The sequence below is a fragment of the Agelaius tricolor genome, unplaced genomic scaffold, assembly GCF_023055355.1.
Source record: "Agelaius tricolor isolate 1412-34295 unplaced genomic scaffold, bAgeTri1.0.p SCAF_6, whole genome shotgun sequence".
In the NCBI taxonomy this organism is placed as follows: Eukaryota; Metazoa; Chordata; class Aves; order Passeriformes; family Icteridae; genus Agelaius; species Agelaius tricolor.
In genome coordinates this window covers 3192459-3218121 of record NW_027269266.1, presented here as the reverse complement: position 1 = coordinate 3218121, position 25663 = coordinate 3192459, and the positions used below count along the sequence as shown (strand labels likewise).

General features: G+C 41.6%; 1 protein-coding gene across 5 annotated transcripts in view; it reads right to left on the bottom strand.

Moving 5' to 3' along the window:
• Positions 1 to 25663, bottom strand: part of LOC139590792 (sodium channel protein type 5 subunit alpha-like) — a 218195-nt gene that overhangs the window by 40347 nt on the left and 152185 nt on the right. For 4 of the 5 annotated variants that reach the window (XM_071428529.1, XM_071428526.1, XM_071428525.1 and 1 more), the window contains 3 exons: positions 19939 to 20085; positions 13001 to 13121; positions 3737 to 3891 (listed from right to left, as the gene is read on the bottom strand). In XM_071428529.1, the coding sequence (XP_071284630.1) occupies positions 3737 to 3891; positions 13001 to 13121; positions 19939 to 20085 (423 nt within the window). The remainder of the gene's footprint in view (positions 1 to 3736; positions 3892 to 13000; positions 13122 to 19938; positions 20086 to 25663) is intronic. The other variant, XM_071428527.1, reaches the window with a different exon arrangement.

Here is a 25663-nt window from a genome sequence, read left to right as displayed (position 1 = left end):
AACTGGCCCTGACCTGAGAGATCTGTTCAGCTTTCCCCTACAATGGACACAGGCTTGGCTGTCTCTCTCCAGGCTCTCCTGGCTGTACTGGCTGGACAGACTTTGAGTGTAGGAAAAGCTTCTGCATCCTGAATTTGGAATGTGAACCCATGAGCAGAGTGCCACCCCAAAATGTTCCACATTTATCCTGCCTCATCTCCTGTTGGCTGTGCCAATGCTACCCAGGTACCTCAGATGTCCCAGGGCACAGGCTGTCTATATTTAGGAGGCAGAATATGACCCTTGCATTTAGCCAAATAGATCTTATTGCTAATGATGACAAATTGGGTTATTAACCTGCCTGTGTTATGGAGTACTGGAGTTCCCTGGCTTCTGTTCAGCCATCACATTTCAGGTGGCTACAGCTCTCTGCTTCAAGAAATGCTCATTATTATTCACTTAGCAGAACAATAATGTTTTAAAGGTCAAGGTATCTATCTCCCCATCTCATCTGTCTCTCCAACTAATCTCATGCAGAGCATTATGAAAAGAGTTTCAGTGTCTGTATCAAATACGAGCAACTGAATAGCCCCTTTAAAATATTTAAGATATAAACCAATATGTTTCCCAAAAGAAAGAAAATGATGTCTCATAATTTAGCCTTCACTTTATAACATAAGTCAAATAAAAGGCAGGATCCTGGTGTCAGGTTTGCCAATATGCAACCTGTTTTGAGGCTTCTAAGGCAAATTATGCTCTGCTTCCCCAGCTACTTTTGCTGTTACACAAGCTGCTCCCAAGTCCCTGTAACCTGGATAACCCAAGCTGTGACATATTACTCTCATCCCATCGTGTGACCCAGAGCACTTGGCAGCAAGAAACATAATTTGAGAGGGTCTGTGCTAATCATCTGAATTATCTGCATTTACATATTTCCAGATCTGTAGCTACTTTCTGAGAAGCTTCAAAAAGTTAGCAAACACCCAGTGCCTGGAGATACAAGAAGTGTGGTACTTGTCACTCAGGCAGTCACACTGCTCTTTTGCCTGCCAGGGAACAGTAATTAAACTGACAAGAAAGCTTTGGCAGCCCGTGCCAAAGCTTGTCTATTTGTCCCCACACTTTGGGGTGACGTTTTCGCTGCAACCCTGTCTCCTATCTTGCCTTCAAAAATGATATTTCAAGGGTGTGAAAGAGCTGTTGGAGAAAGCCTGAAAACAATGCACAGATTGGAGTTTATCACTTCTCCTAGGGGCTCACTCACTTTGTCAGATGACTTGCTGTACTTTGCAATTACTGCAAAAATAACAACAAACCATTTAAAGTGATTTCCTCCTCTCCCTCTTTCGCTCTCCCTACTTTCTATTAGCTTGTCCAAAAGTACATTGTGTTTTGTCTACTAAAAGCACACTGTCAGTCAAGGAAGCAGCTTATTAAGGGATGAAAAATGTGCTACCTGGACACTTCTGTACTTCTGGACAAGCCATGGATATTACCCAAATGACAAAATTCTGGTGCTTTGCATTTTTTCACGGTGACAATGGATGAAACCTCTGCCATATAAAATATCAAGAAGGGGTTTTATTTTTTTTTTCTGCTTTGCTTTGTGTGTTAAAAAAGATTTAAGCAGGATACCTGCAGTGTTATCCAAAATTACTATTAAAAAGTAGGCTTCCAATTTGGGTGCTTATGGCTTAAAATCTTAAGAAAGGTTTTTGGATCTTCTGCAGTAAGCTGAAGATATATTTTGATGGTTTAACCACATACATATATATATATAATGGCTTAAAGGTATATATAGCTCTTCTCCCTTAAGAACTTAGGGTGTCCCAGAGATGCAGCCAGATGAGCTCAGTTTTTGGAAGAGAGCAACCCAGAACACCAGGAAAAAAAAAATTGAAATTTGTGTGTTGCCTCCAACATCTCCAGTCCAAATACTGAAGCACGGTGCTGATATGTGAGAAAATGCAGGATAATTTGCCCTTATACAGAACTGCATTGGCTAAATTGAAAGCTGCAAAAACTAAATGAATGCATGCAATTTAAATTAAATGAGCTTTATATTGCAGTCTTCAGTTATCTAAGGCACTTTTAATTACATATGTAAGGAAGTGTATTCATCTAAAGCATATTATAGCAAGCGACATTCCCCCTCTAAAATGTATTCAAAAATTAACATTCTGATGCTCAAGCTGGTGCAAAAACTGTCAGAGTCCATTCATTTCAGCAAAGCTGTGACAATTTTCAGAAGCCTACTATTTACCCAAGTTTTTCAGCCTCTTATTTTTCATAATAGAATAAAACCCCCTGGGTGACATTTCAGCCCATCTCTGGTGGACCAGGAGAACAGTAAATCCATTTCCTTCCCTTTTTGCATCAACATTTATGTATTTCCACCTTCACCTCTCCCTTCAGAGACTTTCTTTGAGCTACATAAAAACTCAGTACTTCTGTGTTTTTTCCTCTTTTTTTAGGCCACTGATAATTTGTGTTGCTCTTCTCTGGAGTTTCTTCAATTAGCCCATGTCTTTCCCAAAGTGCAGTGCCCAGAGCTGAAGCCAGTGCTCCAGCTGAGGCCTCCTTGATGCCAACTGGAGTGGAAGAACAGCATAATTTATACAGTCCAGTGGGGTGGTGGGCTTTTGTGCAGGGCTGTGATGGAGTTTATTCTGTTTTTTTCCTGCTCCCTCTCCAGTTCTTTTTGGTAAATCTGCTTCCTTACAGCCATCCTTCATCACACCTTCCTATTGTGATTGTTCCAGGTGAGGGGAAGCAGGCAGCTTTCTAAGATGATGTTTGCCTTCTGCTTAAGGCAGATTTACCCACTTGGCTGAAATCAATCCTGACCTCTGGAAATGCATGGATAACCTGTCCAAACCTGGCACTGCCTGCAGATTTAATAACTGTGTGTCTGACTCCATCACAAAGGAGATCACTGGTGACCACCAGACTAAAGCCTGGAGAACTCTTGATAGAAATCTCTGCTCTAGGTTGAGATATAAACCTGGGAGAAACCCCACCAATTCCAGGGACATTCCTGATATGCAAAAGAGAAATATAAACACATCCCTGTGAAGAGCACAGGGCTGAAAATGCACAGAGGATAATTCCAGAATGCAGTGGGATCTCAGGAGGAGAGGATTCCCTGTCAGAGTCCTGGGCAATTGCAAACCAGTGTCCATAGACCCACGTTCACCTGGGCACAAACAGGACCTGTGCAGGGAAGGTACTGAGTGTTAACCTAAGGTGCATTCAAAACAGGAATACAGGCACCCACTAGCTCCATGGATAGCACTGATTCACTGCCCTCTGTGTCTTTTATAATTTTGATTTGCTGGTTACAGAATGTGCTAAAAAAGGGAAAAAAAAAAAAAAAAAAAAAGAGAAGAAAAGGAAAAAAACAAAGCCACCCCTGGAGCAAAATGCAAGCCTCCAGATGGGAACTCTCATGGAGAAGCAGCTATGGGATGTTGAAGCAGCAGTGCTGGCAAACTTCCTCACACAGACTTCCTCAAGGATTTTCTTTTCAAAACATGTGCAAGTCAGAATTTTATGTCACAGCAGAAGAAAATTCCCCACCATATGGTATTGGCAGGTGAAATCAGAAAAGCTGACAACCTGTTTTAGCCCCAGACTAAAATGCATTGCTTTGAGAAATGACCACTAAGGGTTCATAAGATCTTAGAGACAGCTGAACTGGAGAACACTGGAGACCCATGCCCACTTATAACCAGTTAGGAAATGCTGTCACATTTACCAGGGCTCCACTGCTCAGCAGGATCATGAAGATGATGAATGTTTCAAACCAGTTGTGCTCCACGATTCTGTAGCAGGTCTTTCGCAGCCTCCACCAAATTTTGCCTGGAAATTTTGTGATGTCCACTGAACAGCATGGGAAGAATCTCACACAGACTGTAAGAAATAAAACAAAACCAAAGGAATTGTTAAAAAAAGCCCATTTAGTTCTTAAAGCTTCTAAGGAAAGTAAAATAAATAAAAAGCTGCTAAGGAAAATTTCTTTTAGCAATAGATTGCTGTACAGTGTCTTTCCTTCCTCACAAAACCTCTCTGCTCTGCCTTCCATTTCCCTCTCTCACTCCTCTATTAAAAAACATTCAAAATCACTTAAAATGTGTCCCAGGGAGTTCTCCCAATGATTTTTGTGATGCAGAATATATTGGCCATGAGTCACCAGTGCCCTAGGTCATTCAAAAAGTGTTAACTGAGCTCAGGCAGCACTTCTGATCAGGACTAATAACTCTGGGAGGTTATTAGTGATAGCTTCCACATCCTTTTGAATGGAGGAAGGTTATTTTCTTGCTAGTACAATACCACTGGAATTACTGATTAAAAGTGGCAATCTGATGAAAGAGAGATGATGAGAGGAGGTGCTACAGTGCAGATGGGACCAATGTGCTGAAGAGACTCAGGCAGCAAAAGCAGGAGCAGATTTTGATCTATTGGACTCTCATTAGCTTAAATAAGGCATTAGAACAATCTTGGAATTACACTGAGGCAGTTAAATCCCCTTTGATGTCACAGAAATTTAGATATCTGCTCCATAGCAGGATCCCCAATGATGCACTTTCTGACCTCAGTGACAAATAGTGTGTGATAGCTAAGTGCTGTGCTGGTAATGGGGCCCACATAAGGATTTCTGATAGGCAAGACCATGGCCATTTTTAGTTTCCTTAGCAACACTCATTTGTTGTAGCAAAAAGATATTGTCATTGGTAACAGACAGATCCCTCTCTCCCTCTTCAAAAACACCAATGTGCATTTCCTTGTGCTGGGCAAGAACTTAAAATGGTGTGAGAGGATCCTGGGAGCCAGGAATTGTCCTGGCCAGTCAGTCTTACATCAGATAATCTCAAACTTCACATTTGCTGATGAGAATGACCCTCAAAAACTATTTTATTTTCAAAAGCAAGCTTCTTACCCTACATTTAGTCCATGTGTTGTATAGAAGAGACTTAACTGTGCAGGTTTATTAGCCTAATCATGAGAAAAAAAGCCACAGGCCAACTGCTTCTGTAGCTGGAATGTGGCCAAAGTCACCAACATGTCCTGAAGCACACAGCCAGTGGTGAGAAGTGACAAGGGAGGATGGATGTCTTCCCATGGCCATGCAATGCAGTGTTTTTGTGAGTAGAAATAATATTTAGGGGAGGCAGCTTGGGGAGGAAAGAGGGCGAGTGCCAGGGCTACAGAGAGAGCAGATGCTGCTCATTCAAGGTGGCCCAGCTGAGGCACCTCAGCCGCTGTGATATGGGAGGAGATCAAGTGCAGCTCCTGGGATGTTGGGATTCCCAAGCAGCTGGAATTGGGGCTGTGCTGGCACTGGGCTCTGCCAGGAGGAAGAGAGCTGCTAAGTCTGCTCTGGTGCTCCTGGCATTTTCTGTGAGTTTTTATTGGCCCAGATCCCTCCTATGAGCAGCGGAACTGTAGGATCCTTCATAGAGGATCTACCCCCAGAACTTTTCCCCTCACATTTCTGAGATTTTGGTCAGGTGTGGGCTCTTGGCTGTGCTAGGTTTTGGTGTGGGACTAAAAGGACAGTAAACCATTATAAGGTTATAATGGTTAATCTTATTATAAGGACAATAAACCATTAACTATTATTAAATAATTACATTATTTATGTAAAGGTAGTCATAGCACATAACAACTTGTTCTCTAAATGCCTGCATCACACAGACCCACAGCATCTCCCAGTTTACCACTGTATTCTGGAACTCAGAGAAATTCTGGGCTCAATTGGAATACACTGTATTTTTCAAACTTTTTTAGAAAGGCATAATATTGGGAGAAGATAGAAATATAAGAACCAGCTCTCTATCCCTTTGTGGGCCAGGTACCACTTCAGCAAAGGCAAGAATTATCCTTCTAAGCACTTCAATCCCAAACACTAAAGAATCGAGGCAAGCGATAAAAGGACATCATATTAGTCACTACTTTTTGTTAAAACCAGTTCAATGCTCACAGCTGGCAGTGCATGTGGGTTTGGGTGTATTTTAGGAAGTAGGTACACAGAACAGACTTCACAAAGCAGATTCTCTGCTGAGAGAGGCCCATCAGGAGAATCCCACCAGCACAACATGACCAAGGGCACCAACATCTGCATCTCAGCAGTTCTGCCAGAAAACTCTTGCACTGCTTCTCACCCCAGAGCCCCCATGGTCACCACCACCTTTCAGGTGTCTGGCTCACTCTCTGGGTTTATAATTCAGGGAGATTGCCCACCTCATTGTCACCCCAGCTTTGAATCAGGAATATCAAAGGCTTGGGCTGAAATTCCTCACTTATCAAATGAATGGCTTAATGAGCAGGTTGTTCACTCTGTAAGTGGGGATTTTTTGTTGTAAGCAGAAATCCCCCCTTGTACTGGAAGTAGCCACTGCTTGCATCTCTCCTTGCATCAATCTCCTTCCCAAAACTAATTTCAATTTGGAAAAAAAAATCAGCTTTTTTTCTTACTTAAAACATTTATACAGAAACACCTCAGTCTTTTCTCATAAGTTTCTACCTAGATGGTTGCTTGACTTTTTAGTCCCTTAGACAAATGCTTAGCCCCAGCCAATAACAGGTACGAAATGCTCTGCCATGCTCCTACAGAGTATAAATGCTCTGTAAATACTGTTGGAAAAGGTTAGAATCTCCCAGGAAGTGGTTTTCCCCACTGTAAGAAAATTGGATGAATCATTCCCTGGAGGAGTTCCACTACACAGGGAGCCTACATGATTACCTGAGCCCAGGCACAGCTAAAATTAGGAATCACCTTCATATTAGACACTAATGAACAGGGCACCGTGGCTTCCAAAGTCACTTCATTTGTGATGGGAGATACTTACAACACCAGGTTATTACTGATTCAGTTGGCTTCCATCTGATAGTCTACAAGTACAAAGAGGTATTTTTAAAGAGAGAAAGCCAGGTAGCACCACTAATTTTTTTTTTTAATGCTCTTTGATTGCTTTCATGCAATTTCAATCTGAAAAAAGAGTCCTAGTTACTGACAGTAATACCTTGAAAAATCCAAAATAGCTTATCAGATGAGTCAGCCTAAAATCACAGTGCTATTAAATGCCATGCTTTTGATTGGGTCCAATTCAGAAATGTTTAGACCAGATTCTGCTACAATTGCTAATGTCAAGCAGTATTTCCGTGAATAATTGTGCTGTCTGCAATTCAGATGAAATGCTGCTTTTAACTATTCACAAAGAGAAAAGGGAAAGAAGAAAAAAACCTGACCCCAAACAGGTCTTTTAATGAATTAGTAGAAACCTGTTTCTATTTAAATTTTGTGATTTTCCTTTCTGGCTGTTCTTTCACGCCTTCTGGACTCTTTCTAATGCTGGTAACCTACTGCTCTGGTCATCTTGACCTAAGCTTACTGTTGAGTTGGAAACTTTACTTAACCAAACAGAAAAAGTTTACTTGACCCTGGTCTGTAGTCTAATGCTTTGTTGGTTTATTTTTTACCCATTTCTGTGAAATCAAAATCTCAAAATAATTTTGATGCATCTAAGGCGTGACCTGGAGAGGATCTGAGCAATCCTAATTCCAGCTGTTCCTATAATAAGGCAGGTGGTCAGCAAAGCTCAGCTTTGGTGTACTTTTATCCACATGAAGGAGAACATTCATTAACACCTTTTATCACACCAAGTGTCGAGGCAGGAATAAAACCTCTGGCATTTCTTATGACAGTTACTCATCTTGCCTGGTCCAACAGATTTGTGCTATGCCACTGAAATCGGTGCTGGGAGGGAAATGGTTGTGCAGAAGACTCTGACCACCTTGTGATGTTGCCAGGGCTTGGTTTTGCCACTGTAATTCATGTTGGGCTGCATCGTTTTTGAGAGCAAAGTGATTCATTTCCACCACGGTCTTTTGGTTGGTAGATTACTGCTCATCAGAACAAAAACAGTGGAAGAAGTCCTCCCAAAGGGTTGAATTATTTACTGGTAAATCTGTGAAGCTGTTCTGAGCTGCATCTGTGGCCAAGTTGTCCAAGAACAATGTCTGTTTTCAATTGACATTCGGATATTTCATCCCATTTCTCATAAAACAGAGGCCTATTTACCAAGAAGCCTTTCCAAATGCATTAATACACCATGATATTATTTACTTTTCAGTCATATTTCATAACAAGGGAAATAGTCCCTTCAGTCATTAGGGTGTCCCATGGCACAAATTAAAGATTAAAATATATCTTAAAAAAAAAGAAGAAGGAATTTAATATACAATGCATTCTGTGTAAATATCCCTTTTGTTCCATATTCACATTTTCTAGCCTGGTGCACTCTAATCATGGAGCTCTTAGATTTGATTGCATTACCTTGCTGCACTGGGAAAAAAAAAAAATCTCTTTGTAAATGTGGGAGTTACACTGCAAAACCTTCCTCCTCGATGCCTGACAGCCAAGCCTACTGATTTTAGGCTTATGGGCAAAGAATTTATAAGTTCACTGCTTGTTCACACCAATATATATACTTAAATTTTCATAAAATTATTATTTTTGCCTTGGATGGATTGGGCTGCTGGTTCTCTCAATAAACCAGGAACACCAATTCATTTTTCCCATTCTGTTGTCCAGCAAATGTGGTACCTTGTGTTCAAACCACAGCAATTTTGTGAGTGCCTTTACACAAGGGTTCTCAACTATTGGGACATTCATTTTTAGAACAAAACAGTATTTTCCTTAGCTTTGAACGCTGGTTACAGCATTGCTTGGTTTGACACAAAACACAGCTTCCTAAGCATGAACTCAAGCAGGCAGGTATTCATAACATGGCATATATATATATATATATGACAAGATGGGGTTCTAATGACCAGTCTGGCTACCTGGGTATGCACAAATAAGAGAGCAAACCCAACTGTACCCCCTTTGAAAGACCCCAACTCTCTCCCCATGCTGGAGGGAACATGATCTCAGCAGACTCTTCTTATTTAACTCTTTTCTCATCTTCTGGCCCCACTACTAACTCACTCAGGCGGGTTGGAGTGGGATGACCTTTAAGGTCCCTTGCAACCTGAAGCATTCCATGATTCTGTGACTGCAAAGCTGGGTTTTATAGTGTGAAAGAGAGATTAACAGTCACTATCTCCAGCGTTTGGGTACCTGAGACACATCAGGAGAGCTGAGATTTTACTTGTGTGGTACAAGTGGGGGCTGCCAAGAGGGCATCTGACAAAACCACAGCCAGGTGTTTTTACCCTTCCAAGGGCTTAACAAGGGTACATTTCTTGTTTATCTTCTTCTACTCTCCTCAAAACCCATCATCAAGGAGTGTGATGCCTTGGAGCAAAGGCAGTGGGCAGCCTGGCCTACCACTGATGTCATCTGTGCTTTGAGTGAGGGGGTGGATGAGTTTTAAATCTAGAGGACCTGTCCAACCTGTATTAATTTAATTCTGAATGCCTAATAGGGCTGTAAGATTCTTATGATGCCTGAGAATTGTGTACAACATAATGCCAGCACACCGTTACTGGTGGAAAAGCACAGAGTATCTCAGGTATGACAGCCAGAGGGAAGCGATACTTTAAAACTTGGGTTTGTTCCATGATTTTTTTCCTAGGATGCCAATGAACGCATTTTGTTGAGTTTGGCTTGGTTTTACTCAGCCTTTAAAACTCATCTAGTGGCAGTCCCTGTAACTCTGCTCAGAATTATTCCATTTAATGGTCTGTATTTTTCTTCTATTCCTTTTTTTGCTTCCAAACAGCCGCTATCCGCGGTTGGGAAGGCCAGGACACAGATCCCACCGCTAATCAGACCAACTTCACTTGGGCACGCGGCATTTTCCAGCTGACATTTGGGCATTTTAGGAGCGATAATGGCTCCTACCCCGTGGTCACATGGAAGGATGTGACCATGGAAAGGTTCTGGGCGTCCTTGATGTCACGAGCTGCGACCAACCATGCGCTGAGCGAGGTTGCTCATTCCCTCATGACCCTCGAAACCTCTGCCAGCGGGGAATTACGCCCGAGGACTTGGTGGAACCTTTCTCCTATTAGGGTCTGGGAGAGAGGAGAGCCCTGTGGGCTGAGGGCTCTCTTTGGATGACCTTCTGTGAGACACAGAAGATAATGTCCAAACAGGGAGTAAATTTTGCTGCAGAGAACACATACCGATGGAGGTAACAGGACTGGAGTGTTGCAAGGCATCTGGAGGAAAAAGTACCCAAATAGCTGGCATTGGATAAATGTTCCTTTCCCATCAACTGGCAACCAGAAATGGTCTCTCCATTTCTATCTGGTTCTTCCCAGCAATACTTGCTCGCTGCCAGGGCTGTGACCCTACCTTGCCTTCACATTTCCTGACCTAAGAATGTTCCCTGTTGACCCTAATCAAAGCTATTTTGAGATGATAACACATTAACAAGTCTCCCCAAGAAAAACGACCTATGGCTTATCTGGGTCACCCAACTCCCGGAAAACTGTGACCTCAGCAAACTTTCAGCAACTATTTCAAGAACATGCATTATCTTTGTTGCCTTTGTTATCTGAAAAAAAGGGGCCTGAATCTGGAACATATTTGTTCAGGACATAACCTATGATGGATGCGTTGAGAAATGTCATAGTTTGAATTTAGATAGCTAAAGAAGTTAAGAAATTAACCCTTCCCCTCTCCCTCTTCTTTTTCACATAATCTCCTTCTTTCACAAATATTAACTTTCATACTCCCGAATGAACCAAAAATTGCTGTATCTTTTTATAAAAAGTCATTAAAGGCAGCACTAGATAAACCTGCCCAGTGCATTCCCTTCAATATTTTCATTTTTGTAGTTTAAAGTCTTGTCATCTCAGCTAATTAGACTGCTGTTAGTTGGCTTACTTGGTTTTTAACTAGACTGAAGTGACAGCTGCATGAGGTTTAATTGCAATAGTAAGTTTGGGCAAAAATATTGGAAATATTTAATAGCAGTTGATTACAGGAAAACACTTTGTTTCTCTGCATAAATTAAACCTAATGTTAATGTCATTGCTGTAAGAATCATTTGGACTTTCAGTTTATGCAATTTCAGTGGAAATTTTATGAGCAAATAATCACACTGTGTTTGTGCATTTTTGCCAAATCCATGAGCAATGTGATCACATTTAGCCAAAACAGTAAAGTCTGAAAAATGTGCATGGATAATCTGTGCTGCACAGGAAAGGAGAGCAGATGTGTTGAGGAGGATGTCCCCTGCACCTGCAGGTGTCCCTGGACAGGAGAGCAGGCTCTCCTTCAATTCCCATTTAGAGCTCAAGGCTCAGCTGGCTGCAAACTGGGACAAGAAAAAAACACCTTGACTTGCACAGGCACTGGTGAGGAACTAAGAGAGATTTAGAGTAAAAGCAAAATGCAGGAGCAGGGGTGCTCAGGAGGAAGGGTGCAGGAGCCAGAACCTGGGTGGAAGTAACCCAAGGCAAGCCTGGGGTTCAGCCCACTGTGTCTTCATTTCTGCATTTCTCTGCTGCCAGGTTGATCAGCAGGCTTCAAAGCTGTTAAATACTTCCAGTGATCCATCTGGAAGAGCCCTGCATCCCACAGACAGCCCTGAGGAAGAGCTGACAGACTGGATTGGTTCCATTGTGGTCCTGCACCATGGAGTGTCAGGTAGGTCTGGTTATTTTAAGAGAGATCAAATTACAGAGTGGTGCTGCTCTGGGAACCTGTTGTGTGGTGTCTGTCCCATTTCTTTTAAAAAACTGGATGGTGGTCGTGGCCAAGCACAGTTTCAGAATTTGTAAACTGGCATCTGAGCAGCACTGATCTCACAGCACCAGCTTGTTTAAGCATCTATAACATAATCACTTTGCAGGGCACAACAGAGATTGCTGCTCACTGGCCCCATTAAGAAATATATTGTGAAAGAATGAAAACACCAGATCTAATTTCGAAATGTTATTGCATGGGCCTGAATAGTTACACCATGCTCTCTTCCGTCAACTGCATTAATTTTTGGCTACTGCTTTTAAGCAGAGCTGCCAAAAAAATGTTTAGATCCAAGGGACATTTGTAAGCCCTGCAGGGCTCCCTTACCTCATTCAATCATCTTTCTCACAGATATAGAGATGCACATTTTTGCTGACTTCAGGGGCATTCATATACCCAGCAAATCATCTCTGTCTGATCCCATCTGAGCTGCTCTGTTTTTGTTTATAATAATGCTTGAATTTTCAAGGGACTATTCTTACATTCAGCTAACCCTGTTTTTCCCAACCCAGATTTATAGGAAAACAAAAAATTTGACTGAGATAATATTTGAAATAGAACTCACTCTGAGAAGAAATAACTTAGGATGCTGTTTACTTTATATATTTATTTTAACATAGATCTTCTGATGTAGCTGGGTTTTACATCTGTGTTTTGGAGCAGGCTGGTGTTAAAATATTAATAAAATGATGGTGAATTTCAGTATTAAAAGAGATATGTAAATGTGGTCTGTTGTTATCTAAGATAATTATGTTAAATGCCCTTTGCATAGCAGTTCTCTGACTAGATGAAAGTTACTGGATGTGCTAATCTTGACACACTTTAAAATAAATGGAAAAGAGTCCCTGAGATTCATGAACCCTCCAGACAGATTCTGTGAACTGCCTGGATATATTTAAGCAATGTAAACATTCTGATCTGGTCGGTTCTTTACCATATTTGATTATGCACACATATTGGAAGGCAAAAATCTTCTCTGGCCAAATGACAAAAATCAGCATTTAAAAAACAAACAAAGAAAGAAACAAACAACTCTTTATGGCACAAATTATGATTTTAAAAGCCTAAGACTTTAGAAGCTGCAGAGCATTTTAGAGCACGTTCTTGGCTTATCTCACCTTCGAAATCCAAAGACTAATGGTAACAAAGGACTTTGAATGTGTTTTTGGAGCATTATAGTGCCTAAAAAACAAAGTGCACCCAGTGAAATACCACTGCAAGCAACCAGAGCAACATGGTGAGAAGGTTGGGAGATGTTCAGTAGGAGAAAAGAAGGTTTCTTGCCCCAGCATTGCAGTGAAACATGCAGGCTCTTACCTTCAGGGAAGCAATCTTCAGGCTCCATCAGCTCCTCAGCAAACTCGGGGATCTGCTCCAGCAGTTCCGCAGGATTTGTCAAATCCACTGTGCTGCCTTCAGAAAGACTGATTTCATCAAGCTTGTTGTCAACAAGAGCAAAGATGTGGAAAACAAATTGATCAGTTGCCCTGAAGGAAGGATCTGAGTTGTCATTCCACTAACCAGCACCCCAGCTGAAGCCACCACAACAGAGACATTGCCATGCACTTCCCAAGGTGCCACTCCTTGGTGACAGCTCTGCCTACCCTGAGACCAGGGACTGACCCATCAACAACAAGAACTTAACACACAGAACTTACTTTCTGAAACAACAGAGGAGAAAACCACAGAAAGAGAGTGAACAGCCATTGAATATTAATCACAGAATCTTAAAATTATTTGGGTTGGAAGGGATCTTCAAGATCATCCATTTCCAACCCCCCTGCCATGGGCAGGGACACCTTCCACTAGACCAGGTTGCTCTGGTTTATGGTAGGTGGAACCTTAGAATGATGGACTTCATCTGCTTGACATCCTGAAGGCTCCTGCCTTTGGGTGGGGGGTACCAGAAGTGGGACCTATCTCCTGAAATGCTGAAGGATCAATTGGATGACCTGCCTTGGGTTCCTGTATTTTGGGCCTCATTCCTGAGGTTCCTCACCCACAGCTGGTGGGTGAAATCTGCACCTGCTCAGTCAGGACCGTGCTCTGCTCCTGCTGACAGCCTCTCCTCCAGCATCCAGCCACAGGAAACTAAAGTACAAATATGTTGAGAGGGCTCTTGCTCCTGTCTCATCCTGAGCCTGACTTGTTCTCAGCACATGACATGGCCCCTTGCCTTTCTGTCACACCATTCTGATCTCCAGGTGATGCAGGAGGAGGGGCACATGGCTTTTGGAAGTGTCCCAAGGGCTCTACCACTTGCCTGAAATATTTGACACCATCATCTTAGGTGCACTGTTTAAATTCAGTGTTTCTCACATCCTCTTCTGCAAAATGGGGCAAGAATATTCCCACTCCCTGAAGCACTGGTTGTCTCATCTATTTAGAGCAGGAGCTCTCAAGCAGATGTGGGTAAAAAAAAATTCTAGGGAATATATTATTTTCAAAATCTGTTTTGAAGGCTAAACTCATGATTAAAAGACATATGATACATGATTCACTAAGTCACCCAAATATGAAATAGAAATTTCATTTCAGGTAAAACTTTCCTTTAACAGAATCAAGACACTTTTTTTAGAAGAAAAGAGGAAATATCTCCCCCCTATTTTCTTTTTCTAGCTAAAATGAAGAATTTCTATTTTGCGTTAATCCAAAATTAAATTTTACTTGATATACCTTTAAATTTTACAAGCTAAATAGCTTGGCCACTAAAGTGAAAGACCTGATATTTGCCCAGTCCTGCTCACAGTTTATTTCTGGATGTATTAGAGCATTAACTGGTGTAAGTGGGCAATACCAAAGCTGGTATCTTCTGTGGGTCATGGCAATGACAAATAGCTCCAAGCAGGAGAGGCGTGTCATTTGTGAACTGGTTTGCTCTGGTCTCTGAGTTCCCACTTAAAAGTTTTTGTGCTTTATCTTGCAATACTATTGCCTTCATTTTAAAAAATGAGGGCAATAATACTTACCCACGCTTTTAAACAGCCTGTGAGATAGTTATATGAGAGATGGCACGTACAGATAAAGTATTTTCATAAGCAGGATGGTGATGGAGTAAGAGACTAGGCACAGCTTTATATATTTATTATTAATGTGAAAATGGGTCCTCTGTTTTCCAGCATACACAGTCAATGCAAAATTTATAGCTGAATTCAGAGAACTGCTGAACCTGGGGTAAAATGGGCAAGACTGAACATTCCAGCAGCGCTTGCAAGCGGGGGTGGAAGCTACTTGTTTGCAATTAGCTGCAGCATCCAGAAGGTCATAGTCTTGGCTAGGGTTTTTAATGCTGCTCGCAAAAGATCTGCAAACAATTGAGAAGAGACCTTTTAAAAAGAGAGAACAGAAAGAACAGAACAGGTCCAAGATACGGATAAAGCTTCTGAAAAGCCATATTCAGAATGCAGCTGTCGTATAGAGCCCATTTCCTACAGACTCACAACAGCGTATGATGGTGGGAAAAAATGTCATACCAAGTTCTAGCACAGTCAGAACTTTATGATGCTGTTCATTAGGGAGTGCATTTAGTCATTATGTGTTCTGTTATGAAGATGTCAAAACAGAGATCACTGAAATAGTCCTAAATCATATGCAGCTGTAGGATGTAGAAAATAGGGGTTCCAATGAGAAGAGAAGCTTTGTTGGGTATAATTCTTACCAATAGCCAGAAATCAAAGAAAACTGTGAGAGCAATGTCAGCTTGATAACATTTTCAACTAGAGAGCTGGATTTAGCAGAGACAGGTTAGGAAATTCACAGAACAAAATACAATGAAATTATCACAGACTATTTAGTTATTTATCAGGAGGAGTTTCCAGGAAATATTAGAATCCATCAGTGTCAGAGGGAGGTGGGGAACATGCAAGGCAAACAGACAGGTTTTCTTCTGAAAAGCATTCAAAAAGAAGAAGAGGCAATGAACATGGATTCAGAAAACAATAGATTAAGGTTTGAGGGTCTAAACAGGGACTAGAAAATGGAACCAGACATATGAGAGAGAAGGAAAAGATTAGGGATGACTCTGGGAAGGAAGCAAAGGTTACTCTTTGCCAGAAAGGTTAAAGGGATTAAGAAGGTTTTAATGAACTCAGGGAAGAGTCAGGGATGCAAGAGCAATTGATGAGGGGAATGTAGCTAATCAAAATTCAGTTGTCTAAGAAAAAAAACACTTCTTAAAATCATCCAACAAGGGGATCAGTAACAAGAAGGGGAAGAGCCTGTTAGAATTAATATAAATGTAAGTAGAAAAATAGCCAGAAAGGTTATATATACACATATACAAACCAGCAGACGCAGGCAAGGCACGCTGCAGAGAATAAAGGGATCCAATACACCCAGTTAACACATCATTAGCAATCAATAGTGAATGCTCATGGAAAACTGGAAACGGCCCAGGAGAGCAGCAATAAGTAAACACAACACTGAGCCGAGAGAGGAGGGAAAGGGAATAATCATGGGAATCACAGATCACTAAACACTTGCTGCAGCCTGTGATTAAAGTAAATTAAATAAAGACAGAGAGGAGAAAAGGAGAGAGCTTACTCAGAGTGAAATGTCATAGACATAAAGGCAGTGAGGTGGCTCTCCTGTGTGCTAAGAGAATCCTGCACAAACAGGGTGAAAAGAGCTCAAAAGAAGGCAAAGAGGACAAATTCATAATCTCCTCCTTCTTTCTTGGAATAGGTGAGTGGAGCAAGTGTGCCAGGCAGAGGCAAGGGATCTGTCAGAGACCTCTTTGGAAAATCTTCCCCTGGTGCATAAATTCATGCTGCAGAAGGCAGTTTTTAAAGTGTTTGTTGATGGAGTGACTGTTTTAAGTGCCTGGACAGGGCTTCCACACCCACTGCTTGTGCCTGTAATAGCAGCAAATTGATCTGAAAGTGTTTTTCAAAAAACCTTTAGCAGTGAGAGGCTGAAATCTCATCGAAAGTTGATGTTTGCTCAAGGCTTAGCCCTCTTACCTCCCTTCTTCTCTGCCTCACCTCTGAAAATCAGAGCCTTGATCTATCAAATTGACATATGATATATAAACCTTAAGAAAACAGTTGGATGTCTGTTACAGAAAAGCCTACTTTTAAACTAAATTGTAATTGGCTCAGGTTCACCCATTGCTGTGTGGAGAAAAGCCATTCTAAGGATCCAAATATAGCACAAACTTTCTCTTCAGAGGAGGAAATCTGCAGGGATTAGGGTCAGCATTATCTTCACTAAAGATACAGAAGAGGTCTTGACCGATATAATCCTCATGTTAGCTGATAATATTAAATTGGAGAGAGTATTGAAATCGAGGAAGCAGAAGGGAAAAGAGAAGGGAAATGCGGAGAGAATATAGCAAAATGGGACATGATTTAAAAAAGTACAAATGGGAAAGTTACAGGAAAATTTTAATGGACATTTTGGAGACCTGGAGTAATATTTAAAAAAAAAATAGGTGTGATTTTGCAGTGGGATATAACGATGTAGAAAACCATATGAAAGCATCATGTCGCAATAATGAGATATTATTTCTTCTTTTAGAGTCCTGTAGAAATTGTATTTGGAATATTGCACTTCCTCCTTGGCAAAAGAACTCAGAAAAGGAACAGTTGAGGGAGTTGCAAAGGAAGAGGTAAAAAAAGTCAGATAAGTGGCTCAGAGATATTAATTTACAAAAAATAATGAATTTAAAGAACAATGCTATATAACTTTAGGGGGTAAACCCCAGACAATAGGAAGCAAGCAACAGTCTATTAAAGTAAGTGATATTAATTCAAACAAAGAGACTGATGGATAAAATTGGTAAAAGACTCTAATGTAATGGCACTTTGAAAGGGAAAAAAATTGTGAGAAAAGGCTGGTATTTAAGGAAATCTACCCAGGCATGAGATATTTCTTTTTAGCAAGTGAATTATTCCTATTGGTAAGTGAAGAAATCTAAGTTAAAAGGCAGAAACCCATTTAAAGCCAGATTCCACAAAGTTGTGTGAATATTTTATGGGTCAGCATTTTGGCAGAGAAAGCAACCAGTTTGTACTCCCAAGTCTTCTCCACCCGTGACACCAATGATTTTACTTCTACGGTGCCTTTCTGATGATTGATATAGAATGAATTTTTAATCATATAATGGACCCTTTACTGACACCCACAGAGTTTTACTCGGAACACATCCAGCGCTTCCTGTTGCTGACAATCACTGGAAGCCCTGCCTCTTGGCCATACCAAATCTGTCACTCCCTTGCAGTTGTTGGCTTTATTTGGCCACTTGCAACTTCTTGGGACATTCATCAAAAAATGTGACGAGCGTGTCCTGGCGTGCTGGCAGCAAGCTTGCTTCTGCACAGGGGGACCGTGGGTATGTGGTGTCCACACGAGACCTTCCAAAATAGCATCCTTTGGGCTTTGCTCTTTTGTGTTGGCATTCATAGCCTCGCGTGAACTTCCGCTCGATTTCAAGCCATCCCTGGATTATTGCCATGTTCCTCCACCTCTCTCTAAGCAGCTGCAAATAGAGTCAATTATACTCTGCTATAGAGAGGTGGCATTTGTGTCTCAGGATCCTTTGAAAGCTGAGGGAGGAAATGGGGATTATTTCTTTATCACGATGTTGCTGAATATATCGAGGCTAGAATGTTCCTGACTTATCATGACATTTTGTTATAGCACTAAAAAAGGACATAGTTTTCTGGCCTCCCTGGTTAGGATCACAGGGTCCATTTGTCTTGAAGATATTTAAACATGAAGGATACCTAATCCCCTGAGAGAAAAATGCCTGACGTGGTCTTCTAATTCCTCCTAGTTATAATGCTTCTTTACATTGTTTGTATTTCTTTGCTAAATATACATACTATTTTTTTTTCCCTGAGACCAGGATATCAAATATTTGAGTCTCCTTCCTCTAAATTCAGGATGTTTTCTTTCTGAATATGAATATGCCAAGATGTACTCTGGCAAGGATTGCCCTTTAAAGAAATGCTTCACGGCTGGAGGATTTCTGGTTCCTGTGAGTGGAATTTATCTCACCTAAATGTGCAACCTAAGTGCTCCCTTTATAGTTAATGGGGAGAAATGGGCACTTTTATGAGATCTGACCTAATGTAAATGCTGATTTCAGCTGGAGACACATTTACCTGCCTACATTGTCTAAACAGAGGCCTCAGATGGCAAGTCCAGATGCAGATTGTCTACATTTAGTTCAGTAAATTCCACCCATATGACAACATGAATCAGCAGGCTTGGAGAAAGGGAGCCCTGGCTCTGGGATGGGTCTGTTTCCTGTTGTCCTGTCCAGATTTCTCCATGGGATTGCTCCTGCTGGGCACAAACTTGCCAGCAGTTTTACAGCAGAACTGGGAAAGGTGTGATGGGTGTGAGTGCTGTGCCATCCTTTCCTTCTCATCAATTTTTGTCCCACACAACAAACCCTGTATCCAATCTCAAGCAGCTGTGGAGTTTTCCAAGCTCCCAGGACATTCCAAACCTCCATTTCCTGATTTCAAAGAGAGGAATCCATCACTCTCTAATAATAAAGGCAAAGTTATATCAATAAAATACTAAATCTGAAGGGGAAGAACCCCCAACAAGTCAGCAAGGATAATACAGGCAATTACATAGCCTGGAGTCACTCAGTGTACAGTACAAACACATTATTTTTGATATTTATGGTTATAAGGACAACATCCTCATACAACTTGAAAATAAATGTCAATGTGTACCCATCAAGAAACAATTAATGAGCTGCACTTTGGCCAAATCAACAAAATAATACCAAGGCTTGCTCTTTAGTTAGTACCTTCACATCAGCTACTTAAATTGCAGCACCTTTCTTGGGTGTGTGTTAACAGGAAAAGAAATGTTAATCTGTGACAGAGAGCAGATGCCCTCCAGTGAACTCAACATTCAGGTCTGCCAAGTCAGCAGATGCCATTCCTAGAGCTGCTTTTCAGTGGGAAATCACACACATATTTTCTCCTAAAATGAGACAGTAACATTATAAATGATTTTGTGGTTTGTTTTTTTTTTTTTTTCCCAAAAGCCTCTTACAATTCCATCTTAATTTATAATGCACGTTTTCCAAGCTTTCCAATTATTTTTATAACGACAAAATCCTCTCTCTTCTTTACTAAGACTGTAATACCTATTACACACTATTGCTTTCCTACCCCTTGACAAACATGTATTTTTACAAGCCATAAACCCCCCATAAACCAGTGGCATGCACTACGGAGCTGGTGCAATGAATTTCATGCAGTATCAGGTAGGAAAGTTGTTCGTGTTACCTCTTTTTGCCCTACTGGAGGTGGTGGCTCAGCCTTCAACTGCTTATCCACGTGCAACTCACTTAACTCTTCATAAATCTCAGAGTTCTGACTCCGGACGCCTGGGCTTTGGCATCGCTGCCCCCTCAGCTGCAGCTGCTTTTCCTGCTGGAAATAATCCTAGATGGGTTTATTTTCTTTCTCTTTGATAGCATGCTTATTTCTTAAGGAGAACTCTCCAGCTAGAAGAGAAAACAGCCTGGGCTATTCTCGTCAGGGGACTACATCGTAAAGAAAATGGCAAGAAATGAGATTACACAAGTCTGTGTTGCAAATTTTGAGCTTCAGCAACTTGGATATGCCAAGATATCTGGCTGTGGAAAATGGACATACAAATAGGGCAACTTTTTTTCTGAGCTTTTGTTGCTGAGGTGGAAGAAAATTCCCTTGCCATCTCCATTTTGAGCCTGGTTTTGAGACACAAACTTCCTCCAGTGACCTGAGGTGCAGAGAGAGGTGGCTGTCAAATAACCAAGAAGTGTACTCTGAAAATTCACAATCAACTGGTGACAATGTAAAAGCTGGAGAAAGGCACAAGGGCAAAACCCAACATTGTTCTACGAGTCTACTTGAAACAGTGAAAAATCCCCACACTCAGAGAAGACACACATTGCAGGGGAAGAAAATGCAAAGTTCACTGGAAAAGATAAAAGATATCTGAAAATAGATATGGAAAAGCTGCAGGTAAACGCGCAAATGTATGAGGCTCCTATTCAGCAAAACACTTAAGGCCACTTTGCACCCACTGAAGCACAGGGGGCTCAACCACAAGCTGAAAGGAGAGCACACTCTGAAGCACTTCCGTGAAAGGGGATGGACTCTGGAAGCACAACAATAATTTTTTTCTCTCAGTAAACACATTTGAGTAGACCTTGTGCTCGCTCCTATGCGTGGTGCCATTAAATCCAGCCGCTTCTTCCTGGGGTGGTGATTATTGCTGCTGAGCTCTCTAGAAGTTCTCCCAGGACTAATGGCAGAGGAAAGGGCGTTTGCAGGGTTGGTCCCTCCCTCTGGAGGCCCAGGTGCTCTGTTTGTGTGGCTTTATTGATCCACCTAAGGCAGGGATTTCACTGAAAACTCCACAGCTCATCACAGCACTACCACTGTTGGTGCCATTACTAACGCAGCTACTGAAATATTAATAAAACTCCAGCAGGATTCAAAGGGCTGTGCTGAATTGCTTACAGAGGGACTTCCATGCTGAGAAAAAAATTACAAGCATAACCAGATTTCAACAGTAATTATTTAAACCTATTTATCTTTCACTTGTCCAGCTTTTTTTTTTTCCTTTCCCTCGACTTGACTGACATTCAGTGTTATTCAGGTATTAAGCAAATTTCCCTTCCCCAGGGAGCCCCAGACTACCTGCCTCAGTTTTAAAGCCACATCACCACAGGAAGTCCCTCAAGAGGTACCCGGAGCAGAAAAACACTTTATTCCAAATGTAACTATCTGAAAGACCAAATGACACAAAGGAAACTGTTGGTTAAGCAAATTGCTCTCTGTATAAATACTTTTGGACTGTCAGGTTTGTAGCAGTCTTTTCAAATGTTGTTGTGTGTTTCTGGGAAATTAATTTAAAATCAAATTACTTGTTTCCTGCTTCGGAGGGCACGTGGTCTAAAATATGTTCCAATTTTAATAAATCAAATTATGCATGTCCAAACCTATACCCTCTGCATAGGAAGGTACTACATACAATTTCTAGTCACACATTAGCACTTATCTTCATAGGCCAATAACCACAGAGGTACAGGTATGTCTCTGACAAAAAGTTACACTTTTTAAGGCTTTTAAGCAGTCCTTTTCTTTGGAAATAGTTTAATATACAGCAGAGAAGCCAATGTGGAAGGCACAGTATACACAACTAAGGCACTCAGCCATAAAAGGTCTTTTTTTTTTTTTTAATGCAATGTGCATACAACTTAGTACCAAGTAATCTTAATGGCATGATATTGGTTATAGCACTGGAACAACAGAAACAATTGTTTCATGCTGAAAGTGCAACGCAATCTGCTAGAGTCAAATGCCAAACTTACACCAATTCTCTATTTGCTAATCCCTCTGTGTGGTACCAGGACTTAGCAACGCTTTCATAGAGACTCAACTCCAGGAAATGTGGTCCTGGCTTCTCCCCAGAAATCACACTTGCACCAAGTGTCCAATGAGTTAATTAATGTTAATTAAAACTGATTAATATATCCTGGCAAAATATTCAATGGGGGCATCACACACATGTGCTCAGACAACAATTTGGTTCATCAACGTGGGTTTTCAGGCTTGTCCTCTAAATTTATAAGCTGGGAGGAAATGAGAAAGAGAAATAGACTGTTCCAAAGAATATGGTTGTGCAGGCTGATCCCAAAAGGAGTGTTAGGGAATCAACTGAGTTTTTGCAAGCAACCCATGACAGCCCTGGTGAACCATTCTCTTGAGATGTGACAGTCTCACTTCCAGCACACAGCACCTGAAAATCAGCAGAGACCTGTCTGGGGAAAGGTGCATTTGGTTTATGTTGTTTAACTTCAGGCTGTTTGCTTTTGTCCTTATTCCAGCTGATTTGTTCTTCTGGTGGCAACGGCAGCAGGTCTATCTCCTGTACAGCTTCCCACCGTGGGTGGTTTACATAATTTATGTTTAATTTTTGTATCAAGTGCCACGTTGCCAAGGCAATACGCATTATGTTAATATTTATCAATTCAGTCGCCTTCTTCATTTGTAAAGTAAAAACATTGAATAGTACTAAAACTTTGTGCATGCAAAGGGAGGGTTGGGGAGCCCAGGACTGACCTCAGCATGAACCAAAAGTTTGCTGACCTCTGCTCTGACATGGGCCCTAAAAAGAGGTGATGTGCCAACACCATACCAGTGATTAGCACATGGAGGGGGGTGGGCAGCGCTGTCCCCTCTCACACTGCAGCCAAGTTGCAGCACCAGGAAAACAGCTACCAGATTGGAAACAGGGCATAATCTGGGTGACATCTCAAGAGTGCTGGTGCACGGACCCACATAGTTGTTTGCTGACACAAATAAATGCAAAGGCTCCACACTGTGTCGTGTCTCTGAAAAGCACAGATCGGCTAATTGTTCCAGGCTCAAAGGGGGATTAGTGCAAATGCCACTCCTCTGGAAAGAGGACTTGCTGCTGGCAAAACAAGGCAAATACCTGTCATCAACGTGGATTCACTTTATTCCTTCCCCATGGAAATATCATTTTTTCCATTCTGTGCAAACAAATTTAGAAAGAGGATCCCAGGACCTGCCTTTCGGGTGGTGATCGGTTCAAATGGGTTCTCCTGATGCTTCTCTCACTCCCTAGATCATGACCCTATCTTGTGACATTTGTTCCCTGATTCTCTGGCTGTGGCTGTTGTGAGAAAGATGTGCAAATCCTTTGATAGCAGGAAGCTTCCTGTCCCAAGCAGGTGGGGAGGAAAGAAATGGGAATTGGCTCTGGGGCCCTCCTCCCTTGTCATTGGTACTGCAGAGCCAGTGAGCAAAAATGATGTGGATGGATGAAGTAAATTATTTTACTATTTTATGAAAACATTTTCCCTTTCTCTGGTGAGACAGTGCAAATGCCAGCTGCCTTTTATTCAAGTCACAATCCATTGGGAAGCTTTGATGCCATGTATGTTCTCCACCCCCCACCATACTCATGCATCCAGCTGCCTCTTTGAAGCCCACATTTGAGACACTAATAGGAATTCAGGGGTGTCTGAATTCTGCAATCACATTCCAGGAAGGGGCTGGTCAGGACATTTCCAGGTACAGACTCAGGAGTGGAGGCTTGTCCTGCTCCCCCACACACATGCCTGCACACACTGGGCCATGCCAGGGGATCCCCTTTACTTTGGGATGTTGCCCACCAGAGGAGCAGCAGGATTCTGACAGCAGAAGAATCTCTGCTTTAGCCATTCATTAATGAGTGATGCTATGACATTGAGTCTCCTCAAGAAATCCAGCTCCTTTAACAGATAACAACACATTTTAACCTGCAAAGTTTCCTATAACCAAATTTTGGATACCATAAGGGTAGTCTGCAGAGCCTTTCATGTGTAGTAAACCCTCTTCAGCAGTGTGACAGGGATTTTACACGAGGGCTGTTTACTCTGTGAAGTGGTTGTTGATGTTTGTGCTTCTCCTTGCAGACAACTATGGATTTCACAAAATTCCTGTGCCTGGTGGCAATTGGCACCCTTTCTCAGCAACAGTTTGCATCTAGTAACTGGCACCCTTCCTCTGCAAAGGAGCCAACAAGTAAATGATGGTGAAAACGGAACTGTTTATGTACTACCTCCACATAAGTGGAGAAGCAAGCAGATTGCAGAGGTGCTGAAAGACGGTGAGCTTGCATTACTGCCTTGGTGGCACTTGTTCTGTGTGTAAAGTAAACAGGAGGCTGCAGTCTGCAGAGCTGACAACTCTCAGATATGCTGAATTCAGTCTTTCTGAAAAGCCTTGAAAAATCTGAGCTGAAATGGGAGAGAAATAAATAACCACAAACCGGAGAAACGAATCGTTGGTGCTTATTACCAGAACAGATCATTTATGATCCTGGTTCGTCTCTTTCACAAATAAATGTAAATCCTTGTAGCACCAACAAAATCAGTGCATTTATCTTTCTGCATGAAGATCACCAAATATATCAGGAAAATTTCCTTACTTCCATAATGTGAGAAGGGGAAGATTAGTATCACTTATTCTGCTAGGAATAAAAGAAGGCTGGAGAGCAGCTGTCACTTTTAAATGTGCACATTTAAGAATCTCTCTAACCTGCTTTGAAGATTTGCTTCTGTAATGCAGAGTTACCACTACTCAGTTTAATGGGAAATCACAGGAAAACCTGGAGCAATACCACACCACAGCACAAGGATTACAGCTGAGACACAAAAAGGACTTGTGCTACACTGTGTTCATTTCTAAGAGCATTTTATTGGCAGACTACAACATTTGCAATACCAATGTAAAGTGTGTCAAGTCCTACCTTAAGGCTGACACACACATGTATCATTTAAGACCTGCAAATTTCTCATAGAGGGGATAAAGCCAGGAAAGTCTAAACCTGATTATTTGAGACTGGTGATGCCCCCTCTCCATCCTATGCCACTTGGTCCATCATTCCATTTCAGCAGGAGCAGCCAGACACCACAGCTTAGGACACTGATTTTGTTCTGTTTTGCAGCATTTATCCAGCCCTCCCTGTCATTGCTCCTGTCATTCATCTATGCAAAAGCCAGAAACAAAATGGTGCAAAGGGAGTAGTAAAACCTACTACTCTAGTAGAATTAGAAGGTGCTGCTCACATTTGCTCTGTGAATCCATATGCAATTTTTTTCACTTTGTTGATGACTCAGCCTTTATAGGAACCACACTTAACAGAAATCCAAATCACTACTAACACATGCATAAGAGCCACGTGGGCAAAACAGGTTAAATACAATAATCTCTGAGTTCAGAAAGAGCAGAGTTTGTTGCCCAGCCCCTGGGCAGATGATACCCCCAACCTGGATGTCTGTAGGTGCCAGGTGATTTTTGTGTGTGCTGTCACCTGTCAGAGTTAAGGGCATGGAAGCCTGAAGTTACACCTATGTAAGTAAAACACAGATATTTTCCTCCTGTTTGACGTAAGAAACACATTTTTCCCCCAAAAGTCACAGGGTATTTGTAAGAAAACTCCAGTACC